General features: G+C 45.4%; 3 protein-coding genes across 3 annotated transcripts; all 3 read right to left on the reverse strand.

Moving 5' to 3' along the window:
• Positions 1–1,969: 1,969 nt before the first annotated feature.
• LOC129600963 (serpin B5-like) lies at positions 1,970–7,997 on the reverse strand. The gene is made up of 2 exons (XM_055499651.1): positions 6,506–7,997; positions 1,970–2,512 (listed from the first exon to the last, which is right to left on the reverse strand). Exons 1-2 carry the CDS (start codon positions 7,671–7,673, stop codon positions 2,346–2,348), a joined length of 1,335 nt encoding a protein of 444 aa, XP_055355626.1. The 5' UTR covers positions 7,674–7,997; the 3' UTR covers positions 1,970–2,345.
• Positions 7,998–11,117: 3,120 nt separating this feature from the next.
• LOC129600957 (probable clathrin heavy chain 1) lies at positions 11,118–15,049 on the reverse strand. The gene is made up of 13 exons (XM_055499645.1): positions 14,888–15,049; positions 14,675–14,815; positions 14,356–14,602; positions 14,183–14,254; positions 13,849–14,087; positions 13,459–13,619; positions 13,256–13,384; positions 13,046–13,160; positions 12,615–12,928; positions 12,348–12,546; positions 11,914–12,084; positions 11,568–11,693; positions 11,118–11,259 (listed from the first exon to the last, which is right to left on the reverse strand). The coding sequence occupies exons 1-12, from the start codon at positions 14,981–14,983 to the stop codon at positions 11,676–11,678; spliced, it is 1,902 nt and encodes a 633-aa protein (XP_055355620.1). The 5' UTR covers positions 14,984–15,049; the 3' UTR covers positions 11,118–11,259; positions 11,568–11,675.
• Positions 15,050–15,340: 291 nt separating this feature from the next.
• Positions 15,341–17,369, reverse strand: LOC129600959 (melanopsin-B-like). The gene is made up of 3 exons (XM_055499647.1): positions 16,696–17,369; positions 15,912–16,373; positions 15,341–15,813 (listed from the first exon to the last, which is right to left on the reverse strand). Exons 1-3 carry the CDS (start codon positions 17,149–17,151, stop codon positions 15,700–15,702), a joined length of 1,032 nt encoding a protein of 343 aa, XP_055355622.1. The 5' UTR covers positions 17,152–17,369; the 3' UTR covers positions 15,341–15,699.
• Positions 17,370–18,475: the final 1,106 nt, after the last annotated feature.

Consider the following 18,475-nt stretch of genomic DNA (forward strand, 5'->3'; position numbering starts at 1 on the left):
TTTTGCACAAAGTACTTATACGACGATACAAGCTGGTAAAAGTACTCGACACGTTAGATGCCTCTAAAATCTCTATGCCTTGGAAATCCATACAACGTCAAATGGCCACAGATATATTATACTCATGAGGCGATCTCCGTTACCGACGTCGCAAACATTCGAAACAAAGCGGAAACTATCGAACGTAGAGGGAGAACCGAAGAAATGTTAAATCCAGTTTTATCTTAAACTAAATTAGCGGAAAAGATCCTAACATTTTCGTTGATATGATTGCTTCCGACGCGGGAAAGGTCACGAACATCACGTTAATTGTAGCAAAAAGTCGTAAGAATCACGACCGAGTAAGTCGTTGGTATACGGTCAACGTCATCTGAAGCAGAAAGCATATGTAAAATTCATGAATTGGTGTACTCTGTAGAATCAAAATGAAAATACCACGCGTTGTCCTAAATAAATTAAAAATTTCAAAAATAAAAAAACGGGTGCCTATAAAAAACAGGGTTAGGGTGTCTCTGTTTAATTAACAGCAGAAAAGGGTGGCTTTAAAAAGCAGGGTGAGAAAGGGGTGGCTATAAAAAAACGGGGGAAAGGGGGTGGCTACAGTGATTTCCTAAAAACTAAGTTGAAAATGTACCGATCCTGCACTTTAAAGTTTAACGATTAAACGGTAAAGAGCAGTAATCTTTGGCGCTTTCTTTCCAGATAGCCCGCTTGAAGCAAATATGTGATGCACAATGGTGTGCAACTATTTAGTATTTCACGACGTTCAAAGTTCAGTTTTTTTCTGCATACTTCCCATATACATTCGGATACAGGCGCCACATCTGTACATGTTTTAACAATGAGCCGAGCTATTGCACGTAAATGCGGAATGGCAGCATCAACTTAAAGGAGGATATCGTTTTTTGAATGTGGGGCTGCCCGGTCAGACGTCAAAGGCAGCCGCCTCCAATGTTATTCTTTGACCAAAAGGCTGATACAGGCTCTGCATGATTCGGCACATCAAAGCGCATTACCGCACTGTACTCCGTATTTATGTTGCCTAAATATTGTTTTTCCTGTTATTTTTTCTCACGATATTCTTAGCACATTAGGGTAAGTACGCTGGTAATTACTTTTGCTCGAAAAATATGTTTAGCTGTATCGCTTACCGCATTACGTACTTCATTTACTATGTTTTAAAACGTACAGACCATCAAGTCTAATTCCAAATCTTTTGACAAATTTTCTTAGCGCATCGCCGCATTTTCCTCTTGTTCTGGACAATCGGAATCTCCGGCCTTTGTGACCGCAAAAATTTCCTTTTTTTTTACCACCGAAATTTCCTTCCTCTTTTTGACCAAAAAACATTCCTTCATTTATTTATTTTTCCCTCTTTTTGACCTTGGCCATTTTAACCGCGAAGCGACCCTGTTTTCACTGCTCTGATAGCGGTCGCTGGTGAAAGCGTTATGACAGTGGTGTGCTCTTGTGCCCATGATCGATCCCATGTGTTGATTTATCACTAAACGACTGCTAACGAAGCAAAGTTAATGTACAGCAAAATTACTGTACCTAATTCACGTGTTATGGTTGTATTATCAATTTATCACTATCAGTACCAAATTCATCATACTCAAATTTTGTCAGTGTCATGGAGTATAATGATTTTATCGCCAACCAACTGGAAAGCGAAGGAATTGCCACGAAATTTGTAAGTGTTTTTGCTCCTCCTCGTGGAGACAGTTTGCGCGGATCGGAATATTAAGGAAGACACCGAAAAAATCCTCCGACCAGAAATTTGACCGACCAATGTTTTCGTACGATAATGGGTCCATAACCGTCCATTAAATGTACTACTGATTCTATTTTGTTAAAGTTAGTAATCTCTCTAAGATGCTAGTGAGTTGTGACTTATCGTTACCGAAATTCGATGAACTGTCTCGGAATTGCGACAGCTGGTCTTGAACGTTTTGTCTACAACCTCGTGCAGGTTACTCCTGATTGTTGTCAATGTTAAACCCATTAAACAAACAAACAAACAAACAATGGTATGGCAACGAGAGATACAACAATCGTTGCGACCACGCCCATAATAAAAGGGAAGTAAAAACCCATTACGAACCGCGACGCAATGCCTTGCAAAGGGCTCCGTGACAAAACCATTCCGCATTAAAATACAGACAAACAAACAGAATTTTTATGAGAAATAAAATCAGCCATAAAATTAGGGACGAATTCACCATAGACCCATAGTAAAACTAGATTAACCAAAATTTGCTAAAATAAATAGCGAGAGCCAGAAAAATGCTCAGCATCCGATTGATAAGAAGCGGCAAGACGCAAGCTCACACCGATGTGAGTAGCTATACACTGGGGTCCGTTATCCGTCCCATGACAACCGGAACGTTGGCAGTTTCGTTCCAAAGGACAAAGAAGAATGGCCGGTCAGCGACAAAGGATCCGCCCCAGTTTAAAGCGGGGGAAAAGTTATACAGTGGCAGTGGAGGCTTCTCTCCGAGCTCATTTATCTCTACAAATAAACAGGCATTAAGAATACGCTGTTCTTTCGACGCAAAAGCTGAATCAGTAGCAACGAGTCCACCACTGCAGGTGGCTAATTCAAACACAATAAAGCCCATTAAATTATCCGTTAACTAGATCTTGCTGTCTAATCTATCTTTATCGACAAAACTTTTATCCGGCGAATTTTTGGAATGACTCTGCCGACAGACATTGTTGCTGCAGGACTGTTTTTTGGATAACTGCTCATGTGCTGACGACATTGCAACCTGAGAAAAATAAGAGCAACGCTTTGAAACATAATCGGCTGGAAAATATTGAGAGAAATCTAAGAAACCCAAGACCGAACTAATACTTAGGCTATCGATCAAAGAAATGGTTTTGGCAAATTTCGGTTGACAATTTCGCCGAAAAAATAATTGTTGATTACTGTCACGTCTTCACAAAGTCATTTATTCACTTAGCTCTTCACAGTCATACTGGCAGCTTATTACGCTGCTGCTGTTATGTTGCTATGTCACATCATCACACCTTCCCCAGTGTGTGAAGCACACTAAAGAAAATGCACGATAACTGAAACATAAAAATTCCAGAATTAACACTGAATTAATCAGAAAACAAATCCAAAATACTCGTATCATGGGTATCTTTCACTGCTTCCTTCTTTTTCCGTTTCTTCTCCCGCTTCATTTGGCTGCGAGTCTTAATCTGTCCAGTGATCAAGGACGTTTCCATTTCCGTCGCGGGTACACATCCAACTGGCGCGTGATCACCGTTCAGCTGTTCATAACTGGCCCCGTCCGTGTTACCGCCGTCGCTGACTGCCACCACGTGTTGCTGAACGTCGCAGTCTTCTGCCATTTCGATCGCCGCAAGTTCTTCCACGTTCCGGTTCTGCTCCGGCTGATATCGCCGATGCTCCACCGGTCTCCAGTATCGCGGAGTCACTGCTGTGCTCCTTCGTGCCATTTCGTCCACCTTCGTGTGCAAGGCAGCCAATTCGCCTAGCACAGTATCCAGGACCGCATCTCCGTCCTTGCTGCATCTCCAGGGGCGGCTGCTCGCTCGCCTGGTGTAACTAGGCTGATGTTTAACCATACAGTCAAAATCACTATCCACATTAACCTGTAGCACATCGAACTCTTCTTCTATCAGATTGGTGCGCCGTGCACCATCCCTTTGCTGCTCTTTCTCCTTTGGATCGGCGCGACAGGCCCTGGCAATGTGGCCTAACTTACCACAATTGCCGCACCGCAATTCTTTTGCCCAGCATTCGGCCTTGCGGTGGTCGCGCTCTCCGCATCCGTAACATCCGCCATTGTATGGCCACCGTGTCGCCTGGCTTCCGCCTTCATGGTCTCTCTCGGCACTGCCGCTTCTGCCGCGGCGGTTGTCGCTTTGACCTTCTCGCCCTTTCGGCCTCTCACCACGGCCACCGGGTCCATGACCTTTATCCGGGCCACGCCCATCGCGGACTCTCGCCACATCCACCGTCTCCGTGGTCTTCTTTGTCTCTCGGGCGAGCTCGTACAGCTCGCAAATCTCCAAGCACTCCTCCAACTTGGTGCGTGTCTTTGACATCAGGTGCAGCCTGGTGTTTTCGTTCACCAGTCCATTGGTGAATGCAGCCATCATGTTCTGCTCCAGGACTGTCGCAGGGAACCCAACCACAGTCGCCTTCCGGCGCAGTCTATTGGAGAACTCCAGGAGCGTCTCCCCAGGTTCCTGCTTTATCCTAAAGTACAACGCCCACTCCGTCTCCTTCAGCGTTTTCTTCACAAACGCTTGCTCCAGTTTATCTGCCAGCTGGCCAGCGGTGAAATCGTCCGGACTGCCAGGCAGGCACATGGAAATAAGGATCTCCAGCGCCTCCACGCCTAAGGCGTCCAGCAACACCGCTTTTTGCTCGGCCAGGTCCGTGACCTTGTGCAGTGCTACATAATTTTTGTAGCGATACTGCCAAGACCGCCAGGTCATTGCGGCTGGCTCAAATCTCATCAGTCCACCAGTGTCCTCCTTTCTTCCTCCCGACAGCATGGCTGTACCACTTCCCGAAGGCATAACCACGCTGTTCGTAAACACTTTATCACTCTTAAACGGCAATGAGCTCGATTCCTCACGCCAGATTGTCACGTCTTCACAAAGTCATTTATTCACTTAGCTCTTCACAGTCATACTGGCAGCTTATTACGCTGCTGCTGTTATGTTGCTATGTCACATCATCACAATTACTGACAGTAATTTGTCGGTCAGCAAGTAGCGTGAATCATCAGCACTTCGGCTATCACTGTCGCGAGCTTAACGAAGGGTATAGAGGTTGGCGGAAGGAATATTCATCCAGAAACCAATAGAACACCAAATGCAAAAACAGTAAATATTCAATGAATAGAACAGAAAAATCAATAACAAATGACTAATTAACAATAAAGTGTAAATAGGTATTAAATAAATTCATAACATGGATTCAAATGAGAAAAAAACACTGCGTAGTACAGGCCCGTCCCTGTACTATGTCCAAATGACTTTACTACCGGATACACGGTTCCACTTTCGGCCGGCTCACGGTTCCGTTCGGTCAGTCCAGGTCAGGTAAGTTGATCCGGTCGGCTTAGTCTGGTCGGCTCGAATCCGGTTCGGCTCAGGTCGGGTCCCGGGTAAGGTCGGCTCCGGTTCGGTCAGAGGTCGACCTATTGGGTCAACGCACTGTCGCGAAAGATCCAGGGTCCAACGCGGAAACGGGTAAATTCCGCAAATTCTTCAGCAGGGAAAGGTCACGTTCTGGGGAAATTTGGGCAGGAGTTTGGGGCATCGGTACGCTCGTGACCCTGCAAACACATAAATACGCTGCTCCGGCGGGGATAATCCACTGCTCCGTCCGGGAAAGGTCGCCGTCCCAGGAAATACGGGCAGTGCTGTGGTGGGGGGGAATTCTTCGGCGTGGTGCTGGTGGTCGATCCGGCCGTAGGGATCGGAGTTGGTGCTGCTGGTCGCGGTGTATCCGTTCTGGTTTCCCGCTGAATCCAGGCCGCGTTCGCCATCGGCATCGCAGGAGACGATTCTCGCTCCGCGGCATCATCTCCATTGCCTTCTGGTGGAGGCATCCAACGCGTTCCGCATCGGGGTGCATTCTGCACGGCAGGTGGCTTATCCCGGGGGGCTACGGATGGAGCTCCATACCGGGGGTTGCATCGGCAGCGATCTGGTCCACAGCTCAGAGGTGGCCCGTGAGCGGGGCAAGCGCGCTGTGGGAACACGATCGTCACCGTGATCTGCTACCATGTTACGTGGGGCCTTATGGGCGCCCACGTACCTTCGACGGCGAACCAGCGGCGAACCCGGATTGAGGCTTTAATGCCGAAATCTAACTTGCGCACCGTGGCGAAGCAAACACCAGACTAATGAGATCGGATCCTACAGCCAGCGCAGCTGTGCTGTAGATCCGTCAAAACTTTACAGAAATGTGCGGAGTGGAAATCCCCAGAAACAGCGAGACACAACATCGAATGGCCAATCATGAAGGCGGAGCTATCGGCCTTCACACTGCTCCTCTTCAAATTTTGTATGAAAACGTACCCTGCCACGCAGACCGTTTTTATATCGAACCAGGTTTCCATCCGTTATTTCTAATTTCAAAATTTTTTTATATAACTTTTTGAAATCCGATCTAAAATTGCAGAAACGTTGTGCAAATCTATTTTGGTGTAAAAACGATATTTATGCTAATGCGCGTTGCCGTGCGAAATTCGGAAGAGAACGTAATCGAGATCGATCGTCCGTCCGTATCAAGACTATTTGTAAAGAGTTGTAATATTTCTAATATAAATCCAAAAAAATATTTGTTGTAAGACCAGCAGGGGAAAACTTGTGTAATGGTCCTTATGGCTGAATAATTCGCTGATGCATACGGCGGAATCGAGCAATCGAGAGTATCAAAGTACTGCATGTAAATAACAATGAATGATGTAGTATATGGTTACGTACTAAGGAATAAATCTACACTTACCGAGAGAAATCCCTTGTTTGAACTCATCGATTTTGCATGCCGCATTGCTCTCAAACATGCGGCGGTAAGCTGATTCGGACTCTTCGAACAGTTGCTGCAGACCGATATCCGTGGCGCAAGATTTCAAGTCAACACCGCATCGGATACGAAATTTCGGCAAAAATAATTGGAGTTGATACGGAAGTCTCCATACACACTTCTGCCGCCAAGCCAACAAATTGCCGATGGTCATTTTTTCCTGCAGCTTCTCAGTTCCCCCGGAATTCCAGTACGGCAAGATGATCATGACACTGAATTTTCTCCCCGCTAAATCCAAAATAACCACCTGCGGATTATCGTCCTCACACTCAAACACATTGAAATTGCGCGTCGTTAGCAACTCATGATGCATGAAGTCCACGCTTTTCTCCACGTTGTTCGGGCAATGAAAAATTCTTGACTTCGTTAGTAATGGATTGAAGGGCATCTCCCAGCGCGGCGATATTTGTTCTATATTCAATAAAATCATTCCCGTATCGCGTGGCACTTCTGTGTGGTAGTTTCTCAAGCTTCCGTCCGTTTTCTCGGTAACGAATCGATCCATTACGAATGCAGCTGCGTCGGGAGACATTCGGAACGGAGTTCGGACAAAACTAATGTCCACTGCCGTCGCTAAATAAGGCAACACCGGAAAGCGCGAATCATTATCATAAAACACCGCATTTACACAGTTCAGCGCCGCTTCCAAGTTCACCACCTTCAGAGAACTGGCAACGGCATCGTAATTTGTTCCGTCGGGACACAGAAACTGCGTCAGCGCCGCGTGAAGATTCCCGTCTGTCCCGGGCAGGATAGCCGCTAAGGCCGTTTTCATCCCATGTGGGCTGAACGCCGTGTTTTCATCCGGATTCGAAGAACTCTGTAATACCGAGTGGAACACATCCATCGCCAATGCGTTTTCGGGTGTCACACTAAAGTCGGTGGTGAACGGGTCGGGCGCTTGTAGGTCTCCAAACTTATAAACGCGCTTTTCCTCCTTCCGATGGTTGCGCAACGAGTGGGAACCATGCGATGACTTTTGTGACCGACAACACCAAAAATTTTCAAAACTGCGCCGAAATTCGCGCCATTCCGATGAAAGCGTCTTCTTATTCAGGCGTTTCAAAGCGGATTTACTGTTGAAGTCCATTGTACGGATAGTCCAACGAAATAAAAACGCAGGAGAATATTTCGAAATACAGAATTTGATCGCGCAGGCTTGTTGTCCTTGTAATCAGCAACAAATAGCATTAGCTGACAAGTACTCACCTGTTTTGTCGGCTAGACAGTACGGTTTCGAGTACAAGTATAATTATAATATCAAGCTTATTAAGAAAGATGCGGCATAATACTTTGCAAGACAGTATTGATTGTAGATTTTCAGAGAAGCACACAACAAAAAATAAACTAGTGAAGCGCAGATCAATAACAGTTCACTGTTATTGGTTTTGAACTGTTATTGGTTTATGCACTGCAAGCAGTTCCAAACTGCATGCTAGTGCCGCATACGGTTTGCTAAAGCCACTCACCGATCAATAACAACGTGCTTCCACTGCCGGCGCCGGGTGATTACTCCATGACTGTATAGTACTCGTATTTCTTATAATTATACTCGTACATATACTCGTCGTATTATGCTCGTACATATCGTACTATTAGCAAACTTCAGTGCTTATTAAAAGCAGTCTTGCTCACGGTATGTCAGTCCGAGTACTCGTATGCAACTCACAGTCACCGCAGTATGCCGCAGTCCCAGTGCCTTCGGATATGCTATGATTCATAGCTAACGTTATAGCGTTACAACGATGATGACGAAATCACTACACATGCCACTTCTGTTGATGGTGGCTTAATTTTGCGTAGCCTAGCTTCTGTCATCGTACGTCAGCTGTTTCTTACCCAACGGGTTTTTCTGTACGGCTAAACTTAAGAAAAATTATAATCAATATAGAATTTTATGAAATTAATGATACGATCGCAGTACAATGGGTGGCCGGTACATATTACATAGCCCTCGTAAACACTTGATTACGGCCTACAAGATCGGCGCATTTTTTCCTCGTTTAAGCGCTGAGAGGGGAGTTAGATTACGACAAAATTCTTTTTACCCGTGTGTCATAATGATCGCTCCAACCGCCCATAAGGGCGAACACATTGCCCCTGCATAGACATTTTTATCTGACATAGAGTCTCTGACTGAAGAATTGCCCATATTTCTGGATTTCTACAACAAGGCGATGAACAGGCCGGCCGGCATTGCGCCCATCGCGATTCCGAGGCGGGACGATGCCGAGTTCTCTGTATCATCCCGACCAGTACTGCCAAATACAAAACTCGAAACTGCCGATTCCCGTTATTTCACTTAGAAACAATGATTGCGCAAAGAACGCACTACACAAATCTCCAATAAAAAAAGGTAAAAAAGCAGTACGGTGCAATCGTTTTCCAATAAAAAAATTTTAAAATACTGCTTTTGATTTTCATGAATTGAAATTTTTTTTATGTGGGTGGGCGTTTCGGGATGCGATAACTGATAGCGCAGGTGAATGTTGCTTGTGTAAAATCGTGTAGCAAAGTGCTTCCAGTGCGACAAAAAATGAAGACAATTTCCGTTGAAATGACTGTTTGCAGGATTTGGTTGTTAACGACTTGCACACAACTCGCGCTACTCGTACTTGATTGCTGACGGATTGTAACCGTTTCGGGCCAACCGCACTCCGTCGTCGTATTCCACAAAGTGCACCGTAATCTTGTTTTGCTGGGCGATGCTGGCGGAAATGCCATCGAAAAGGGCGTGATTTTTGGCGGTACCAGGTGTCCCCAATCCACCGGCACCGGTATCACCGTCTCTTTATCGGCACCGGCGTACACGATGATGTCCCTATAGCTGTTCTTCTGGGCATTGAACACCTTGGCGGGTTCTCCGGTGTCGGCAGAATTTCCTGCTAAACATGCGCGTCAAATAACCTGCATTAAATCATTTATTACTCGAGTCTGGAAGGCTAGTGGTGGGCATGGTGTGTCATCCGTCAGCAAATGCAATCGTCTTCCATCCCCTTTTTTTGCACAAAATTAACCTGAGATCTCGCAACCTTAGGCACAGACACAGTTTAGCGTCAGTAAAATCGCAATTTCGATGCTTTCTCAGCTTAATGTATCGCTTCACTTTTAATCACGGTGTTACATGTTTTCTTGATGTTTGAACTGTCTATAGATCCTGATAAGGAGTGATTCCTTGTATCTGTAGACATTAAAATTTAAGCAATTAAACCTAAACCTAGACCTAAATAAAATGTCGCCATTAGGTTGTGCTCCTTCCAGCGTGGTGTGACATCTATATTGACTGCGTCGTAAGCGCTCTTCGGCTTAGCCACGATGAGATAGCTCTACAAGAGGTAATAACATGTAATAACCGTTCCGTAACAAGAAGACAGGTGCGGCTGCTTTTTTCGCTTCTTTTTTATCTGAAACGGCGGATAACTCGGATTCTTAAAATGTATTGGCATGTTGAATTCAGAGTCGTTCGCAAAAGCTCCCAGCGTCTGAACCATTTGAAGATATAAAAAACGTTCATTCTTTAAAAAAGAAGGTATAAACAGCTACATTAGAAAGCCGGTAGCCCATTAGAATTACGGCCATATTGCGGTATTGTTGCCTTATTGTTGGAGTTGGCGTTTGCCAGCCACGGATTGGCAGTTATTGGGAATACGGTAAATAGCCTGACAAACAGTGGAATTATAGTCTTGGTAAACCTGGATCACGCCGCTGCTCGGCTGCAGCAGTGTGGTCAGACTAAATACACACAGAAAGCACTGAATGACCGATGAAGCCATCGTATCCATCCTTGGACAGAAGCCTAATAAGTTAAAAATCAATCACGGACCAGCGGCGATGTGCTTGACTGTTCGGTCTGCTTAATAATTGTTAAAAGCACTAACTGACAAGCAAAAACCGTTTACTTATGCAGTACGCATGTACTACTTTTTCTCTTTCACTTCTGCAAAAAACACTGTTGTTATTTACTGCCATGTAAAAGTGCCGGTATTACTGAGCACCGAAAAAAGCAACAAACGTATACCCACAGGCGCATTGTTCTCTGACCGTCTGATTCAATGCTTCCTACAATATTCATACTCTGCTAACAAAAAGAATAATTTCATACATACTACTATTTTGCGCCGGTGCTTCTGATTGGTCAAAAGCAAGTTGCTTTTGACCATTAGGAGAATTCGCAAACGGTGCACAGATAACGGCAATTAATTTCCCATACGGCGGGAGAAGCTTTTGCCTTGATTAACTATTAAAGCAAATTGAGTCATTCGCCGCAAAGATTACAAACCCAAAGGCTGTGTAAAGCAAGCTGAAAAACAGGGCCAAGAGGCAAAGGTCAACCGACCAGCCAAATCGGTTGCGTGTTTAAAAGAGGCTTTCTTGCATTTTACACGTGGTTCCGGCTAATAAAAATTTTTTAACCTGCACCAAACATGCGGTGCTAACAGCATCACACAGAGGACTGATTCGTGCGAGTTTGCGTTACGTTTATCCTGCCGCGAATTGTTAAACGCTGAACGTCTTGATTTTCAGAGTTATGGGCGAACGACACACTGGACAGTCGTTTAGTTGTTGTGAGCAGCGCTCACAAGCCACCACATGTCCACACGGAGCAAAAGCCATGATCTTCGGCAGCTCCATACAGATGCGGCAGTTGTTGGAATCGGGTGTTTCGGCGGTGCGCACTGTAACAAAAATTTTGCCCATGTATTAGTTTGTGTAGCATATCAAAAATAAATGCTTAAACCGCGTGACGGACGCGAGTTCATCGCCACCACTGCAGAAGTAGGGAGGCTACTGGCCCTGCATGGACCCGTCTTGGCACCCACAGACGATTCAACGAAAAGTTCCCCAGTCTTTTAGTTCTGACAGAAAGCATTAGCACGACACATGGTGGGATGGTTAATTTTGTTGTTGCTCCACATTTTGTTAATTTTGTTGTTGCTCCACACTCCACATTTATGCACTCGCTCAATCGGCAAACCATACTTACTGAGTTCCATGGCATCCTGTAAACGGTTGGTTGAGCTGTACGCCAGCACTAAGGCTACATTGATGGAGACGTCGGCATGATGTTCTCCGGCGTTCTCCAGAAATCGTATCAACAAATCCCATGCGGCTGGAAAACAACTGGCTCTTTACAGTGCGTCATACTAACCCCTTAGCTTAGGCATTGTTGCTATTATCACCCAGATAGGCGCATACGCGGCAAGGGGCGGGGGATATCTTTATTAAATACGGGTAGATTTCGAAGCGTATTACGTTCCTACGTGTTATTACGTTGCGTGAGGCAGGAGAACTTACAAAAAGAAGGGTTCGGAGCGCACGCGAGAGCATACCAGCAGATAGTAATCGAAACGTCCGGCCTCCAGAAAGTAGTGCAATGAGTCGGCAATCTGATCCTCCAACAGGCAGCGCTCGCCCGCAAGAAACAACAACTCTGGATCGCCGCTTTTATCAGCCACTTCCCGGATGAACTCCCTGCTGATGTTTTTGTTTACTGAGAACACCTAAAAATTAAATGTTGTATATTTCTACTTCTACCCTAGTTCATAATTCTATGCATCTGTAATAGCCTACACCGTACGCTGAAGGATGTGCATAAAAAAATAGCAGAATAAATTGTAGGCGCGCTCACAGACTCTGTACTCTAAAACAGTAATCATCATATTATTATTTTCAGTTAGAAAGGCAGCCGAAACTGAATTTAAAGCAGTGCCGAGCGCGCCACGTTTCATGATAATAATAGTTATCACAACAACGTCGGGCTCACTTGCGCTAATTCCTTCCAGCAGCCGGCTTGAAGACAAATGTCTTTAGCCATTTCCAACAGTCCGATATGAGCCAGCGCCGGCACCACGACTAGGGGATTGTACGCGTAGAGCTGCTGCCCAAATACTTGTAGAATCTCCCCTTCGGTCATTGTATCGCGGAATGCTAAGATGCAGCGCAGAGAGTACAGTTCCAGAAGCCTTAAAACATTGCAAAAACGATTGGTTTACTGACATGGTCACTGGTTATTGAAATGCCGCATATTTACTTTCTCTGTTGTACAGTCCACAAGTCAACCTGCAGTAATTGCTGAATGAGGTTTTGTGTTTCTTGTTGCAGATCCGGCGTTTTCCTGGCCATTACGTGAACTAGCAGGGTTAACTGGTGGAAAATATCACTCGGCCACGGCGCTGTTTGCGGGTTAGTGCGGCCAGTGTTCAGCACCGGCACGGCGTCTATGGCTTCCAGCAGGCGCCAACGATTATCATTAGTCGGGCACAGAGCGTCCTCCCAGAGCCCTTCGCTGCGCTGCTTTAGTAAGTAGCACAGCTGACGCGCAAATTGCTGTGCTTTGCTAGATACCTGCAACGGGCAACCAGTGCTGGGAATAGTTTCTGTCTGTCCAAATTCTTGATGGTCAAGCATGTAGTAAACTCAATCAGGCTGCACAAGTACTAAGTTCTACGCTGCTCTCGGTACCCTGATAAAGTCTTCGCGGCGATTGTGTGCTTCGTAAATCAGCAGAGCGCTGTCGAAATCCCCACAGCTCTCGCGTTCCATGCAAACATGCTTGACAAGCTCCGGGCTGCAGTTCCTGAAAAAAAAAGCGGATTTCAACCGTTCGTAATGTTGCAAATGTAAAGCTGGAGGTGCCGCATTTCTCACGCCGAAACGGAAAATGGCGGCTACCTTAACAACGACAGAAGTTTATCAGGTGTGCCTTCCTCCACGTAATAATGGGCAAGATCGAGGCAAACTGCTTCGTCCTTGACGCCATTAGTAACCAGATATTCCAGAAAGTTCATCAGCGCAGGCGTTCTACAATAGATATAAATTTATTGAAAATATCGTTACTACGTTATTGTACCGGGATGGGTTGTAAACTGACGTGCCGGTTTCTTCCATCAAGGTATACAGCTTCCAGAATATCGCACAAATGCAGTTGTAGCATGGTCGGTGGAATATGCAGGTGGAACATGGCATCAAATGCCACGAAGTCGTCGTTGTCGTCAAAGAGCTCCATCAGTGTCAATAGAAGTTGCTTTCTCCGTTCCTGCCACGAAATTTCTGTGAATATGTGCCAGCATATGCAAGCACGTACTCACGAAATTAAATAATTTATGCGCAGCCTTATATGCACATGCACGTTATTATTATTCCCAGCCCATAAGCAAGCCCATCATTTCTAGCGCATTGCACAAGTTAACCAGGTGCTGTCTGAACCTTTACGGTACTCTCGTAACTACGGACAAAGCTTGTACAGTGTGAAACTGAACCTTTACTTGTGGTGGAAAACGCTCTAGTAAGGATCCCAGGTATACAGGAATTCTGTTGGCGATGCGATGGAACACCAATCGCAGGAGCTGGTCGTATTTGGTGCCAACATCCTCCAAGAGTGTGATGAACTGACCGGACAAACAACTTTGTACACAAAGAAAATCTAGCACGGATTCCGGGTCGCTCATTTCGCTCTGCGCGATTAATTCTCGGGCTTCTTCTAGTTGACCGGCGCAGACGGCCCCTGGAAAAAGTGCTTAACGGGTTTTTTACATGTAATTAATAAAGATTTGCACGGCGGTATGCACAGTGCGTTTGTTGGCAGCATTTTTCATTTTACCTGAATATATTCACACCAGTCGTCTGTGGATCTCCAGTTTGGATGTGCTTTATAAAACTCAGTCAGGAAATCTGCATTCAAGTTTTGGTTAAAGTTTTTGGCCGATGAAAGACTTCTTTTATTTTTTTAAACCGAGATTCTAGTTTAAGCAAAGTGCTCACACAGAAAATACCTTCCATGTCCGTCGAAAAAGATTGGTTTTGATCAGTTCTGCTCTGTTGCCATTCCTGGTATGCCATAAATTTCCGCACGCTCTGCGTTTTCGAGATGACGATTTCATAGAACTCTTTAGATTCCACAGCATCGGCAAAATTCAAGCCGACCATGTGGTTGTCGGCTTCGAACATGTGGAACACCGTCTGACAACGGCGATAATCCATCTCAAGGTAGATTTCGTGTTCGAACAGCAGGCAAAACCTCTAGAAAAGGTAGAGCTTCTTGTTGGCAACCCGCCAAGTTGCGCTTGGTTCATTTAATGACTTGTATTTCACCTCGATATCGTAGACTTGAATTAAGAACGTCTTCTGTGCGTGGTTCTGGACAAAGCAGGCCGCCCCGCATCCGGCTATCCGCCACTGGTCGGGCTGGGAATTGTCCGTAACCAGCCACTGCACCACGGCTGTCGATAAGCTCTGCAAATGAGGATCGGGATAACTAATTCTGCCACAGTACGCCGATTTTACAACATGCAAATCGAGGAGTACCTCGCAGCGCGGAGGAAGCAACCCTATCACAATGTCATTCTCCAGATCACTGAGCAGTCGCGAGCGCCGGCTCTTCTCCTGCAACGGAGAGGGCATGGCTACTGCAAATCACTTTCTTTACGGTAAATAAATACAGATATATGATGATACTCCGTAGACGACGGCGTGTACATAACGTGTGAGTGAAAATCGGAACGTGCTTTTACATAAGGGTAATCTGACACAAGAAGACACAGCGTGAGTAGATAATAGCATCATTTTTAGTCACTTAAGTTGATAAGATAACGGAAAGCATTGCCGTTGTGGCGTTTCCGGTTTCTGAGATAGACTGATTACAATTATTATTGTTAACGCCCTTACGTGGCCTTTGTTACACAATTGCACAATATCGTACGGTCAGTTGTTAACGAATATTTCCATGTGTGAGAAACTATTACAGTAATATTGGCGGAAAATAAACCGAATTAGTTTGATGATCCAACATCAGGTTGTATGCGAAACGCAACGTCATTATAAGTTGAGTTCGACAGCAAGCGTCAACAGAAGCAGGCGATCACTCACACAGCAACTAAAGCGTGGCGCAATGAAGATTATGCGTCAACTCTTAAAAACGACAGAATTTCTTGCCAGTAATATATTTTATTTTACGGATATCTAGCGACAGGAATGAGCTAACTGAGGCAACCTTTTAAAGTTAATAAAAAAATTTCCATAACAGCAGGATCAGCAGAAATACAGGCACGTGCAAGCACGTGAAACTCAATGCAGGATAATGACCTTTTCCGGGATAGATCGTGCGGCCAATGTACGTTTCACGAGGTTTCACCAGTTTTATTGAAGGTTCGACTATCCAGATCCACCTCCATTTTGCCCAGCAGCGCCCGTACTCCTTGTCGACAGTCCTTGCTCATTGCTAAGAACATAATCTAAACACAGCGAAAATTAACATTAATCTGAATCACTAGCACCCATATAGCCCAGGACCTGTATGTGAGTACTACGTTAAAATTTATTTGCAATTTACCGGTGTGGATAATTGGCCAGTGTGAATGAGGGTGCGGAAATATAGCGGCACGGTGGGATTCTGGTGTGCGGCCTGTCCATAGAACCACAACGCCATTGGGTAGGTTAAGAAGGCGATGCAGTGCACTACTGCCACGCTGAAGAGGATCTGCGCCAATCGGATGCGTCGCTGGTGCGTGTCGCGTTCCTGTCCGGTCAGCGGCGCTCCCGGCTTCTCGCTGGGAACCAAGGGCAGGCGGACGGCGCGGGTGCGCATCTTATTGCGCCACATCTTGAGGAACATGAGCATGTAGGCCAGCGCCGTGATGGACAGCGGGACGTACACGCCGAAGATCTGCTCCAGCAGGAAGCCGGTGTTCTTCAGCGCGCGACACTGCTTCAGCGGGTACATGGCCGCGGTGGTGTTCTTGCCGGCGTAAAAGTACAGGTGGCATGAGAAGCCGATCATCCAAACGAGAGCGATCTGTAAATTGACAAAAACTCTTATATTTTATAACTGTACAGTACCTTGTTAAGAAACTTAATAATAAATTATTTCAAGCACGTTAAAAATTGCAATGTAAATATCCGGTAAATAATTTTCTAATAATTGGTTTTGTATTGCAGTACGCCCACGGCCCACCCACTCAAAGGTCATGATGGAGGCATCAGTTGCAAAGGCGCAAGAATATACTGTGCAGAATAGTCGATAAACGCTTCAAGATTTAATTTCTTCTATCTAAATTATGGTTGTAACCTATATTTTTTAAGTTAATAGAAAAAGAATTACGATCAGTGTTATTTACCTGTACCAGCTGCACCCGTCCGGACGACCACTTCTGATACTGCTGCGGACTGGTGGCGAAGATGGCCAGAAAGCGGTTGAGCCCTAGCATACACAGCCCCCACGTGCTGGCAGTCACCGTGGACATAAAAACGAAATTGTGATGCAGACAGAACGTTTCGTTGAAGAAGTAGGAACGACCATTGGTCTCGGCAACGTAGACGCCGAGGCAGGCCGCCGGCAGATGGAAGCCGAGCAGCATGGACTCGGTGATGGTCTGGTTGATGATGAGCCAACGCGAGGCGCGGAATAACTTGGGCTGCTGCAGGATGACGGCCAGAAAGAGGAGGAACGTGCCCGTGCCGATGGCGCAGATTATCAGAGTCACACTGAGAAAGATCTCAAAGTCCACGCGGTAGATGGGGAAGAGGGAGGTTGGGGGCGGCAAAAAGGAGGCATTAGTGTTGTTCATAATCATTACTATAAGAAGTCTCCAAGGCAGAGCAAGAACTGGCGCAGTAGCTGCAAAGACTGTGACTGCTGTTAGCAGCAAAAGTCTTCTTCACATACTAAGCAAAATAATTTTTACGGCAATTATATAAAATATGAAAGTTCCTTTCACCGCCGAAAGGTCACGACCGTCGCTGAAAATTCCGTGAAAGCCTGTTTACTGCGCCAATGCCATAAGGCCACCTGTGTCCTAGCAGACTGCAGCGGAGAATAACAAGGTCAACAACAGCGCGACGGTGAAATATATCTGACGAAGAATAATCCTCGCGGCGATTATTAACATAATGCCGCTGATGTAGCCGAAAGACGAATTACGCATTAAAACCGATTGAACGGTTCCTTCCTACTGTCCCTTCAATGACATCAGTCTTTCTGAGATGTGACAATATCGGAAAACAGGAGCGTCACGGGACGGCTAGCTATGGGGAAACTGGGTCTGGATTTCATCGTGGGCAGGTGTCTTAAAGGTCATGCACGTGATTTATCTATCAGATTGATCGGCCGGAAATGTCACTTTCCGGTCACTGAAAAGTGAAGCTTATGCTGGTAGCTCGGCGTGAGAAACCAAAAATAGCTAGTGATTAATACTCGTATGTGCTTGTTATGGCACATTATACTTTATAGTGCCTAATATATAGCGCGCAAAAACTTCCGTTCCGTCTTTTAAATCAATGGTAATATTAAAGTTTGAAACATCACGCTTAAAATTAAGTTGTCTCGGAGCAACCACAATTTCAATTAAAACCAACCAAAGCAACCATGCATGTAGCGCACTGAAAATCTGAAATAAATGGAAATTGGTATAAATATATTCTTCGGCACACACGACTCGTGAGTCGTGACGCCACACACCGATCTTCATCCATCCATTGCCGGACAACGTACAGCAAAAAAGCGCTGTTCGGTTTTTACTGACTTTCTTCCCGCTTTTAAATGTCAATTCTCTGTGAAGCATATTAGCCTTCTAAACGCCTTACTGGTTCCTGTAGTGCAACATAGTATCACGCTGATTCTCAATAATATTTATAATATTTATAATATTTTAAAGTTTTTTAATATTGAATCTTCGGGGGAATGACAATATCCCGACTAGGCTGCCAACTGCCAGTCTGGCACGGGCTTTTAAAACTGGCAAACAGCAAATGTACAGCTAGTTAAAAATATTATTATCGTATTATTGTGATTAAGCTCCATGCTTCTTAATTGATTAACTTTAATTAAAATTACTATCGATTATGATAAAATCCTCGCGCACCCTCCCCGGGGAGGGAGCATCTAGCTGGACGTTGGAG

This window comes from Paramacrobiotus metropolitanus, unplaced genomic scaffold (assembly GCF_019649055.1).
Source record: "Paramacrobiotus metropolitanus isolate TYO unplaced genomic scaffold, Prichtersi_v1.0 Parri_scaffold0000206, whole genome shotgun sequence".
In the NCBI taxonomy this organism is placed as follows: Eukaryota; Metazoa; Tardigrada; class Eutardigrada; order Parachela; family Macrobiotidae; genus Paramacrobiotus; species Paramacrobiotus metropolitanus.